The sequence below is a fragment of the Candoia aspera genome, chromosome 17 (genome assembly GCF_035149785.1).
Source record: "Candoia aspera isolate rCanAsp1 chromosome 17, rCanAsp1.hap2, whole genome shotgun sequence".
Taxonomy (NCBI): domain Eukaryota; kingdom Metazoa; phylum Chordata; class Lepidosauria; order Squamata; family Boidae; genus Candoia; species Candoia aspera.
In genome coordinates this window covers 8,074,436-8,087,221 of record NC_086169.1, presented here as the reverse complement: position 1 = coordinate 8,087,221, position 12,786 = coordinate 8,074,436, and the positions used below count along the sequence as shown (strand labels likewise).

Sequence of the window (12,786 nt, the reverse complement as noted above, 5' to 3'; positions counted from 1 at the left end):
CAGTCTGGCCTCCAGCCCTGGGATTTCCTGGTGGCCTCCCATCTGCCTGTTACATAGCATTTTAGGCTTTATTATTAGCATTTTAATAACAGTGATATTAGCATTTTAGCATGGCATCCATGCCTCCTTTTGAAGTTTACGAAACCGTGTTTTTCCTTTGAGCCAAACCATTTCCTCTGATGTGCAAAAACTAGCCCTTTCAGAGACCTTCCATCAAACAGTAGGGCTTGCATTCTGAAGTCTTGATTAAAGTTGCAAGTCTGAAAGAAACATGAGTGGGAAAGGAGATGCACTATATTTTAAGGGTGTCTGTCTTTTCTCACATCTAACAAAACAAAGCCTTTATTGCACATTGATGTCTTTTGTTTGATTTGTTGCTTTCTGATGTATCACATATATCAAATGTATGTATCATGTTTCTGTACTATATCAAGACTTGACCCCCCCCCCTTTATAAAATGTCTTTTGCTTTGCCTGAAGTACTTGTGGTTCATATTTGGGTGTGTGTGTGTGTGGAAAAAAGCCATTTTGCAAAGGTAAATTGTTTTCTCTCCCAAATTCAGGGAATAGTCTTCAGTTCCATGCCAGCCACTCAAGAGTTTTTTAGGCCACACTTCGAGCCACGGGAAGGCAGCCCCCGCCCTCGCACACAGAGGGAACCGGGCCATCCTGTCACATACTGTGCAGACAGACTAGGGTTTGGCCAACTCGGGTGCAGCGGGTCATGGAAAAGGCCCGTCTCAGCATGTTGGGCCACCCCCTAGGCTTCGCTTACGATCACTGGGACGCCCCTTCAGGCGGTCGCCCCCGTTCCTGGGCTCAGTCGCAGCCGCCGGGTCCTGCTGACCCGCGTGTCGCGTGAACGTGGGAAGGGACCAAAGCGCGGCAGGCGCGCAGGTGGCGCCGGGCCTCCCTCCTTCCCTCCCTCCCTCCGTCCCGCGGCGGCTCCTCCTCCTCCTGGCGGGGCGAGCGAACGTGGCAGCCGGAGGAGGCGGAGGCGGCCCCGCCGAGCCAGCCCCGCCATTTTGCACCGGGCGCCGAACGGGAGGGAGCGGCGCCGGCGGCCGCGGGAGGCCGAGGTGAGGGCCGCCGCCCGGGGGCGCCTTCCGCTGCGGGGAGGGGCTCGGCGGCGGCGGTTCGCTTCATTGTGAGGAGCGCGATTGCTATGCCTGTTGTCGTGGTCGCGGCTGCCGTCGCTGGGGGGCAGGAGGAGGAGGGCTTCGGGTCGGGCGGGCGACCGGGCCTCTCGGCGGGAGCGCGTCCCGAGAGGCCTCTGCCGCGTGCCCGCGAACGGACGCGCGCCCTCGGGCCCGGCTCCGCAACCAGCGGCTGCGGGAGGCACGTCGGGCGGCCGCGGCCGCGGCAGCAGCAGCAGAGCGGACGGCCGAGACGTGGCAAGCCGGCCGGCGCGTGCGCAAGCGGTGGGGGCCGCCCGGCCCTCCCGCCCCGTGGCATGGCGGGACTCGTAGTGCTCTTGGCTGGTCTGCTGCTTCCTGGCTTTTCTTGTTTTTCCCTTTTCCTCTTTGTATCTGCTTTTTAATGTTCTCTGTCTTTTGGACTGATTCTCTTCTCTCTTCTACTTTCCTCTTTTGCTTTTCTTTCTCTTTCTTTCTCTTTTTCCCTCCCCTTTGGCCTCATTCACACACTTACTCAGGTTCCAATCCTAGTAACAGGTCCTGCTAAACTGGGCTGGGCTTAACCTCAGTTAGTTTTGGGGGTGGCTTTGCAGAGGGGACCAACCCAACCTATCTCATTTTATGGTCCTGTGTATTGTACAAGCGCAGAACATTATTCCTCAGTCAATCACATTGTATGAACCCAGCCTCTCTCTCCTTCTGTCATTCTTTCTTTCCTTTTTGCACCTCTGTCCCTTTCCTTTCCTTTTCCTTTTCCTTTTCCTCTGCTCCAGGACAAATTCTGAAGCACAATGGAAGGTGTTATTCTGTGAACAGGAAACCAAGCAGGAGGACGGGTGAGTGATTTTTCTCATAGCTGCAGCCCAGGTAAATGGAGTCTCCAGGATTAGAAACAGCCCATCTAGGAAAGAAGAACAGCAAAGGAAAGGGTTCCTGTTTCCATGTCTTGTTTCTTCATTTATTTGAAGAAGGCCCTTGCTGGATTCTGGGTTCCCCCTTTCCCTGACTATGATTTTCCTTCTTTCCCCCCCAGGACTGTGTTGCTAAAGAAAAATGATGGAAGAGAGTGGGATAGAGACAACACCCCCCACAACACCCCCACCCAGCACAACAGGGGCTGCTGTTCCTCCTGCCCCCCCACTCTCACTAGGTATCACTTTTCCAGCCGTTACCCATCTTCTTCATCCAGGCACCCGGAAGCTTCCTGATTTCCCTACAACAGTTAAAAGCAAAAGTAGCAAACCGTTGGGTGTGTGTGTGTGTGTGTTAAACAATTGTAGATGACACCACCCATTGTCCCTGGCTACTCATGTCAGCAAGAGACAGCAAGCCTTGTTCAGGTATTCAAAAGAATATTCTAGGCACAGATTGGACAGGGGAAACAAGATTACCATTTTGGCAGGCATTGGAGCTGCAGAAATGGTGATGTCTTACCTGTCTGAGGTGAAAAACTTACTGGAGCTGGAAGGTAAACCATAAAATGGGCTTAATTCCCCCCCCCACTCCAGGCCTGGGTGTGGCAGGCCTCAATCAGTCTGCACGATGGCCTTATCTGTTGTGAGTCTCAGTCCTCCCCTACCACAAAAAGTGAATTGTGGCTGCCAGCATTAGGAAGTGTCTTATTCTCGGGTTCTGAAATCCAGGGCCCATGTTCTGTTCCCTCCTGACATGCACAACATTACGAAGGGAGATACTCAAGGCATGTTTGATGCATTCAGATTCTCCTTCCAGTCTTTGGTGTCACCTGGCCAACTCTAGCTGATCTCCAAAGTCTAAAGAGGGCTGGTTCAGGATTGTTCTTGGATGGAAGACCACTAAGAAATCCCAGGATTTAGGGGCAAGACACACACACACACACACATCCTGGAGGAAGGGAAGGGCAAGCCACATCTTTAAAAACAAATGCACACCAGTTGGGCCCCACTCAAAGGAAACTTTATAGCTTCATATCTGTGTTGGTGGAGCCTTGAGGAAAAGCAGGAGGACCCCTGCTCCCCTGGTCATGCACACCTGCTTTTTTTTTTGCATGCTTCAAAGGAGTTGCCATTTGGGGCCAATTTTAATACGTCTTTTTCTTTTTTCTCCCCGGCTGCAGCTCCTCCTCTCCCTCCTCTGAATGAGCCCGTCTCTTCCTCTTTTCCTTCTCCCGTCTTCTCCCCACCCGCCCCTCCCATGGTCTCCTCCCTTCCTTCAGTGCCCCCCTCCCCTTTCTTGCCTTCTGCAGCCATTTCCACAAGTGCCCCTCTTGGTGCTGCCAGCCCGCCATCCATCGCTGCTCCGATGACCTCAGCTTTTGGTAGCTCCGTGACCCAGTTTTTACCAGCTCCACCGTCGCTGAGCTCTGCTCCCGGGCCCCCGGTGTTCTCTGCTCCTCCCACTGGGCCCCCGATCTCGGGGTTTTCCATGGCCACCACCTACGACATCACCAAAGGCCATGCAGGACGAGCACCCCAGACCCCTCTGATGCCCTCCTATACGGCCCGGCCTGTCACAGGTGCGCAGAGAGGGTGCACTTGCCTCTGAAGACATTGGCCTCTCTGTCCAGGGAGCCCCAAGCCATCCTCTCCCAGAAGAGCCAGTGAATTCCCCCAGGCCTGGTCCATCGCTTCAGAGAGGCCCATGGGATACCGCCAAAAGGAGCATGGCGCCAGTATGACGCAACTTCTGCCCTTTTGTGTCTGTGTCACAACATTGCGAGCATGCAGAAAAGATGGGGGGAAGGGTGTCCTCAAAGTGCAGTGCTGCTTTTGTCACTTTGAGAAACAGCATCTGATACTGTGGACCTACTTCCTGGCTGTGATGCTAAGGCAGCAGTGTGTTTTGGATTTGCCATGATGTGGGACCGTACCAGTTCATTCATACTGTTTTAAATTTTGACAGCTGCTTCGCTGCTACCTAGTTTATATAGAGACTTTATTTTCTATTTTATTGATTTAATTCATATTGCACCATTTTCTTTTCTTTTTTGATATGTTTATTGTAAACCATTTAGAGAGTGTCAGGTATTGAGCAATTAAAACTTTTAAATAAATAAATAGCAAAACATAGTGTAGCTCAATTTCGGGGGGGGGGGGGGGCTTCAACTCCCAGAATTCTATATGGCTACTGCTCAGAATTCTGGGAGTCAGAGTCCACACATTTGAAAATTTGCTGAAGTTGGGAAACCCTGGTTTAATATTATGTATGAACCAGGCCTTTATGACTTGATCAACAAACTGGGATTTAGAAACATCCTGATTCAATCTTATGCGTGACCATTCTGGCAAATTTAATCCCAACCTAGAGACCCAACATAGGGTTTTGTTTTGTATGCACTGTCTCGAACAATAACATCACTGTAAACCAGGATTAATAAAAGGCAATTTTTCATAGTGTTCTAGATGCATAGAAGGGGCCACAGGGCCTGCTTCACCCAGCATTCCACCGTGGGAGCTGCAGTGGTTCCCAGTAGGTTTCCTGGTGCTGGTTATTACTTTTAAAATTCTACCTGACTCGGGGCTGGATATCTCCAAGATCACTGCCTCTCTGCTGAGTCTTCCCACCCAGTCCAATCCGATAGAGGGCTTGCTGAGGGTCCCAGATATGAAAGAATGCCACCTTTGACCTTTTCCATGATAAACAATGAGCACCTGGCTCCAGTGGATTGTGATGGCTACACCCCTGAATTTATGTATTCTGATTTTCAGGTGCCTTGACAAGCCCTCTGTCACAACAGGTCCCTATGTCTGCACCCACCTTAGCAAGTGGCTCTTCTATTACTTTTCCAGAGGATCACGGAGACCCCCGAGGCATTGGGGTACACAGTGAAACATCTGCAGGAGGACTGTGGGGCTTCATTAAAGTAAGGTGTACTTTTCCAGCTACCATGGAATGGATGTTTCTCTTAGGCAGCATCAGCCCATTTTAACCTCCAGTTGTTCAGGATTAGAAAGCAATCAGAGGTAGATGCTGCCTCAGAAAGCTTTAGCATAGGGTTTCTAAACTGTGGCAACTTCTAGGTGTGTGGACTTCAAATCCCAGAATTCTCATCAGTGGCCATGCTGGCTGTGGAATTCTGGGATTTGAGGTCCACACTCCTGGAAGTTGCCACAGTTAGGAAACCCTGCTTTCGCGCACTGTCCAAAAGTGTTCTGGAAGATTATTTGTGTGCAATTGTCACAGCATCATGCTTGTTAGAGGGTTCTTGACTATGTTTTCATTTCTTTTTGAGCTAAACAAAAATGCATTCACACCTGTTTTTTCATTCATTTGCTCTCTGTTCAGTTATTCCTGACTCACTGTAAGCAAAAATGAATGCAGTTAAGGGCATGCAGGGAAGAAATATTATTACTTTACTGCTGAAACTTTTATCTGTATGATTTTGAGCAGAGTATGTTCCACAGTTCAGTAAAATAATTAAAGCTACAAGCAGGGGTGTCCCCAAGGGGGGTGTGGTCAGAAAGAGCAAGAGGGTGTCTGTACTCATGTGATTGAAACCCCACCCTGGTTTGCATGTGTTGGGCTTCTACCTTTTTTTTATTGGCCTCTATGAGTCCCCCGACTATAAGGCCACAAGCAGTCATGGCAAAAAGCAAGCAATCAACTTACAAGGGTTAAAATAGGCCTAATCAATCAGCCCTGCTGCTACTGATTCAATATCCCATTTCTTCCCCAAAGGGGCTCTGGAAGAGCCAGCTCTTAGTAACCATCCAGAAAGCTAGCAAAGAAGAGGCCAAACCTCCTTTTGGGGGCTCATGTTAGTCTGGCAGGCAAGCCAACTTTTGACTTCTGCATTTGTCCCCTAGGGCGTGGCTGGCAATCCTGTGGTCAAATCAGTGCTGGATAAAACCAAACACTCGGTGGAGACCATGATCACAACGCTGGATCCCGGCATGGCTCCATATATCAGTAAGGGTAGCTGCAGCTTACCATGTCACCCTGAACCAGGGCTTTGCCTCCTCTTAACCTTGGTTAGCTCATACAGGCCTGCTCCAGAAACCAGGGCACAAAGCAATGTGGTTGGAGCTAACCATGGTTACAGTTCTCTAGGATTTGAATGGGCAAATTATAAGGAAGCTAGTTAGATTTGAGGGGTGCACACAGTTTGGGAAGATGCTTATTCGCAGTTTGTTGAATTACATTTGATGCAGAAAATTGGCAACCTTTTTGTAGGTGGAGGAGCATATATATTTCCTGCCATCAAGAAGCATAGAGAGTGGTGATAGAATGAATAGTGGTGATACCTTGATGAAAACTTGGGAGGTGACGGAGGATGACTGCCTGAATCTTAAGGAGAGGTGCTGGGAGTTGGGGAGTGTGCATGTAGGACCTGCTTGCTCAACCAGGCTTAGGATCCAAAGGCACCCAGCCATAAGGAGGGCTAGTTGCGGTGCTCTTTGGACTGATGTGAGTTGCCAAGAGGAGACTTTTACAACTTGAAGGCTTTTTTTCCCTCCATTCAGCTGAGTTGATAAATCACTGAGAGCAAACTCCAATGGCCACAGCAAAGAAACGAAGAAGCCACCATAGATCTTAATCACTGTCCACACAACATACTTGACTAGGGTTAAGATAAAGACCTAGTGGCTACCTTCACACAGTGGGCTTAGTATTTACCTTGGTTCTGTTATGGGCCGAGGTCCCATTTTCAAGTGTGTTGTGTGATAAAGGCCATCTTCTTGAGTGACAATGTGGTTGGCTTGTTTGGCTCAGCCTGTGGCACAAAGGCAATTTTGGACGTCTGTGGTCTCTAGAATCGGGAGGAGAGTTGGACATCGTAGTCACCTCCATGAAAGAGATAAAGGTCGCTGCAGTAAGAGAAGCCTTCCAAGACGTTTTTGGGATGGCTACTGTGACGGGGGAAGACGGCCAATCCAACATTGCCCCGCAGCCCGTGGGCTATGCAGCCGGATTGAAAGTGAGTGGTTTGGGAAGTGGTTGAATTTCCAAAGATTTGGAGCACATCGGCACTTAAAGGGTCAGGTTCACACAACATGCTGAATTCTCAACCCAGTTTAAGAAAAGATAATGGCTGTTTTTCACTGAATGTGCAGATAACCAACAAATAAACTAGATAAGAGCTTAATGGGGTGGACAAAGACAAACCACGGCTGTGTTCTCACAGCTGCTGAGTCACATTTTGAGTCTAGCCGAGCATGTTGTGCAAACTCAGACAGAGTCATTTGAGTTCTGTTGGAAAAAACCCAAATAACCAACAGGGCTGATTTGCACATTGTACTAACATGAGTTTTTACTATGGCTTATTGAATCAGCCACAAATACCTAGGCTCACACAGTGCACTAAGCCATTAATCTTGGTTTATATATTACAACCACTGGGTTTATATAATGCAAATATAATAGTAATAATAATAATAGTAATAATAATAATACAGGTCAGAAACATGAAATACAACCAAAAATTGCAAACTGCAACAAGATTATTTAACATTCAATAAAAGCATTAGAATGGATAATACATGGACTAGATTATAACTTGCAATAATTGATGCCTCATTTTCACTGCTGCTACACAGAATTTTGCCACCATCTGAATTATGGACGGTTCAATATCTGAAAAGAATACAGACAGATAAAAATTGTCCACCCTGGAGACAATTGTAGAGGTAGAATATAGATGGTTTGGATATATAATGCAAACAACCACATTGTGGCTAATCCTTTTCTGTCCCATCCCTTTTTATAAAGCTTACAACTTTACAAAATAATCTGAATAGAAATAAATCCAGCTGGTAGGCAGCGCAGCTTGCTCCCAGTGCGGCCCACACAGGCCTGCAATGTGATTTGGTGTGCTTCCAATTCTAGATTTTGTTTGGCTTAGCGGATGTAGTTGGTCTGAAGTGGCAATCCGTGTTGATTCATGTGTTTTGTACTCTCTGATGTGAGCAGTCTTTCCTTCTGACTTTTAGGGGGCCCAAGAGAGGATCGACAGCTTACGCAGGGCAGGCATCATCCATCAGAAGCAGCCAACTGTGTCTGTCGAAAGTTTTATTGCAGAATTGCTCCCTGACAAGTGAGATACAGTCCTTTGATGTGTTGCTCAGAGTGCAAGTCCCCCCAAGGCTGCAGCTATCACACCCGAGAGATCTAGGGAAAGAGCTGCCATCTGCCCCCTCCGCTGCAGCTGTGGCCTGCCTTTCCTCCAGGAGCAAAAGCCTCCCTCCTCCAATTTCCCCTTACAACATTCTTGTGAGGCAGTCTGAGCTAAGAGAGCTGCTGGCTCTGAATCGCTCGATCCATTTCCACGGCTGAGGCTGGATTTGAACCGGGGCCCTGACTGCATAGTTTTGAGAGCTACAGTCCCTAACTGGGGGACGTTGGGGAGGCATTGGGTTGGGAAAGGCTAGCATAATCCATCAGCCCAGCCGGTTGATGCCTCAATGCAGACATCAGTACGATTGAATAAGCTCTTCTTTCAAAAAATCTTTACAGATGGTTTGATATTAGCTGCCTGATTATGGAGGATCTAGGTCATGGGATTCACTTGGAAACCTTTACACAAGCCACACCAATACCTCTGGAATATATACAACAGGTGAGTCTTTATTTCCAAAAAGTTAGATTCCCCAGGCAGGGATGGGCAATCAGTACCTATAGGTCAGGGTTCCTCAACCTTGGCAACTCTAAGCTGTGCGGACCTCAACTCCCAGCTTTGCTGGTTGGGGAATTCTGGGAGTTGAAGTCCGCACAGCTTAGAGTTGCCAAGGTTGAAGAACCCTGACCTATAGTTTCAAAACTTTTTATTATTATTTTTGGCAAACACAGCTTTACCACTAAGTACCAGCAATGCAATATCCAGCACTTTTGAAGCAGGAAATTTAGGAAAGCTACTATTGTCTAAAAAGGCTTCATACAGGCTTTAAGAATTGGAAAAAATGTATTCGTTGGAATAAAGCCAGGGGGAAAAAAGGACTCCTATGATTTTGCTCTCCTCTTTTGCATTCTTTCTTTAGTGTATAAAATGGTAAGGCAGGCTGTAAAGTGGACTTAACAGGCAGGTCTGCCCACATTGTCAAATTTGGTTTAGTTTAGGGTGTTGAGTTTGTCACCTATGATTTCCCCTTTAATGTTATGTGAGACTCAGCCAGTTGCAGCTTATTCCACAAACAACGGCCATGATTTCATGCCCTCCCCTCAGCCATCCTTGAAGGCCGATACAGGAAGACTCTGTCCTTGGATCGATGAGGTCTTTGTGACTCTGGGCACACAGAAGGAAAAGAGGCAGTGTTTCTCCACTGCTGGTGCTACAGAGATGTTCACACTAATCGCATCATACCACTGCTGCTGAGGGTGCGCTGGACCATTTTACGCCACCCTGTTGCTTTCAGTTGCTAACCCTGATGCAACATACAACACTGCCAGGTTCTGTGCAGCAGCGCCCCAGATTAGTTGGATGACGACTTCTGGCTGAGTTTGGGGCTCAACTGTATAAACCAGATGTAGTCTGCACCTAATTTGTGATATTAAGGTGCTCTGTAAATTAATATCATCTTTCACATACTAATGTTTAAGCTCCCCTACACCCTTCTATTGCTCCCATCCTTCCTCTTTAAATTCTTACTTTTTATAGCTTTTATACCTTCTGTGATTTGCCTGAGAGACACTGGACTAGAAATTGGGAGTTCTAGTCTGGCCTTAGCCATGAAGCCAACTGGGTGACTTTGGGCCAGTTCTTCTCTCAGCCCTAGAAAGGAAGCGGCAAGGGCAAACTTGGCTGGGTGATCTTGGGCCAGTGGCGCGCTCTCAGCCCAGCCCACCTCACAGGGTGGTGGTTGTGGGGAAAATAGGAGGAGGGAGTATTAGATCTGTTCCCTGCCTTGAGTTGTTTGTAAAAATAATAAAGGCAGGATAGAAAACAAACACGAATTTCCAAAAATGCTGACAGGAAAACTGCAGGAACTTATCCAGGTAGTTGCCAGGAGTTAAGACTGACTCAAAGGCACACACACACACACAAGTCTTGTTTAGCTCTTTAAAATTCCTTTTAGATTTTCCCTTTTTGTCTTTTATTCTTTATGCAACTTTTTATTACTTTTTATCTTTCTTTTTGATTACTGTACTCCACCCCGATGCTGGGCTGGGTCCATAATAAAGATGGATTTGAACAGTGTTTCACCAAGCTGTGACTTAGCCCAGTGTGAACCATAGCTGTATTAAGTCTCGCTAACTTTTAGTTCAGTAGAACCTTCATGCTGCTGATTATGTCATTCTTGAGAGTGGAGTCAAAAGCAAACCTAAAGCAAGCAAATCATTTCTAAATCAGCTTTATTTCAATTGACCGTTAATGTGCTATCAAGTTGGTGTCAACTCTTAGCGACCACTTAGATTTTCTCCATGACAATCTATCCCTAACATGGTCTTTCAGGTCTTCCAATGGTGCCCCCATCACCCCTGTAGCTGAGTCCATCCCCCATGCTGCTGGCGGTCCTCTTCTTCTTTCCTTCCACCGTTCCTGGCAGCAGAGCCTTCTCCAGAGAGCTGCTAGGTCTTTGCATCGTGTGTCCAAAGTGGGATAATTGAGCCTGGCCATTGTGCCCTGAGGGAGAACTCTGGGTTGATTTTTGTTTGACGATCTGTTTGTTTTCTTGGCTGTCCAAGGTATTCCCAGGAGTTTTCTCCAACACCAAAATTCAAAGGCATCAATACTCCTCCAGTCCTGCTTCTTCAAGGTCACTCCCATAGAGTGTCCTGTAGAGGAAAACCGTTGCCTGCCTGATTCTGATCTTTGTAGGCATTCAGCTTTATCCACTCCATTCATAATCCAAGATCCTTCACCTCTAGCCGACACAGTGCTGCGTTCGTTCTTGGCTCACAGACACAGAGTAAACACACGGAGGAACCAAGGCTCTGGCCCAGGTTTTGCTTTTCTCCACTCACCCATCTTCCTTCCTTTCTCAGGCGCAGAATTTGACTCCTCCAGACTACAACCTCCGATGGTCAGGTTTGTTGGTGACAGTGGGTGAAGTGATTGCAAAGAACTTGCTGCATGTCAACCACACCGATTGGCATATGGCATTCACTGGCATGTCCCGTCAACAGATGATCCACAGTGCAGCCAAAGCGATTGCAGGGATGTATAAGCAGCGTTTACCCCCAAGGACCATTTGAAAGGAAAATCAAAGACTCCATAAGCCTGAGGGGGAACTGACAAGCATTTTTATAGCACGGTTGGGAAAAAATATTGTTTGCTTGCCATTCCTCACCCTGGTGCTATCCCAGTGCATTGGGCAGGAACTCCCAGGTTTGTAGACAAGCACTTTTGGAAAGGCACCAGGTTGGAGAATTAATTAAAACACATTCAAAGAGGTGCACATTTCAAGTTAAACAGTAAAGCTGCTGAACTAAAATTTGGATCACCAAATTTGGGCTGTAATTATGGCTAGAGAGGTTCCATTTGGAATAATTTGAAGTCCAAAGCCAGGAAGACCAATTCCTTGGTGTTTTATGTTTGTAAGGGTGGGTGATCAGGATAAACGTTTGGCCTTGTGAAATGGCCCCTTTTAACTTTTGTATACATCTTTCTTCATCCTAGGGAGTTAAGATGCATATGCAACCAAAACAGTATGGGATTTTAAAACAAAGAAAAACTCCCAGAAATCAATGTCAATTTAACAATTTGTTGTTAAAGTTAACCCAGTAACAAATCATTCTTAGGCTCTTTTGCAGACATTTTCCAAAATAGGGCATTACGGAATAGTTCAAATGCAGGGTGCTAAAGGGTAGCATTCTTTTTATTTTTTTAAAGGGTAGGTTTTGTATGAAAACCCAGTTTAAATAGTTGGTTTCATTTGAAGGTGTTTTGCCTTTGAAACTGATCAATTTGACCTGGCAGTTCAAAATCATGGGATTGATGCTGGCACAAAAACAATTGAACTGTTCAGTCAAATTTGATCGTGTTTTTTTTTTTAACATTTCAGCATTTTCTTCAAAAAATCTATTCAGGTGAATTGCATTCAGATCAGATTTCTGAATCAAATATTTGCATAGCCCTCCAGCCACCTTAACAGAGATTTAGCGTAGATCATTACATGATATTGCCCATTCAGGAAAACCTCTCCAAGTGTCTCCAGAGTCATTTTGTATATAGTAAGGACTGCTGGAGGCCTGCATTAACACAAGCAAATAGATTGCATTTTATTGGCAGTAAGCTCTTTCAAAAAAGAGCAGATTCCTATCCCTTCTGTCTCCATTCTGTACTCAGATAGTCAATTCATATTTATAAATTGCTAAGGAAGAGTATTTTGATAATCTTTAGTACAGCTTTTCAATTTATATTGCTTAATCTTTTTTTCTAGATGCTTTCAAAATACAATTTTATATAGAATATCTGGTTAGCCAGTTTCTTAATATTTCCCCAAGAGTGTTACTTGTCTTGGTTTCCCTTGTAAGTCAGAATTAAATCAATGCTGCTCCAGTAAACTGTTGTGTTTTTCCCCCCCCCCTTAAAGTGTTTAAGCATTTACTGAGAGGTTTCAGCAGATCCTAAAACCTGGTTTTGCAGCCTGGAAGTCAAATCCATGTACCAGTTTCTATTTCTTTGAAACTTTCCACAGGAAGGGAATTATCCCCTCCCGATGCCATATATATGCATTACACACACAAACATGTGGTTATTTTTATGCAGCAAGAAGCTAGAAGACATCCTACTAGC

The 12,786-nt window shown here is 46.4% G+C and overlaps 1 protein-coding gene across 4 annotated transcripts; it reads left to right on the top strand.

Moving 5' to 3' along the window:
• The first annotated feature begins 1,064 nt into the window (after positions 1-1,064).
• On the top strand, positions 1,065-12,554 carry PRRC1 (proline rich coiled-coil 1). Of its 4 annotated transcripts, none has more exons than XM_063316632.1 (9): positions 1,065-1,079; positions 2,170-2,286; positions 3,232-3,630; positions 4,823-4,977; positions 5,921-6,023; positions 6,869-7,032; positions 8,045-8,148; positions 8,568-8,670; positions 11,034-12,554. In XM_063316632.1, the coding sequence occupies exons 2-9, from the start codon at positions 2,190-2,192 to the stop codon at positions 11,241-11,243; spliced, it is 1,335 nt and encodes a 444-aa protein (XP_063172702.1). In that variant the 5' UTR covers positions 1,065-1,079; positions 2,170-2,189; the 3' UTR covers positions 11,244-12,554. The 4 variants fall into 4 exon arrangements, with proteins under 4 accessions (XP_063172702.1, XP_063172703.1, XP_063172699.1 ...); XM_063316633.1 differs by lacking the exons at positions 1,065-1,079; positions 11,034-12,554 and adding exons at positions 1,721-1,972; positions 8,864-8,927 and having other exon boundaries at positions 8,568-8,732; XM_063316629.1 differs by lacking the exon at positions 1,065-1,079 and adding an exon at positions 1,727-1,972.
• Positions 12,555-12,786: the final 232 nt, after the last annotated feature.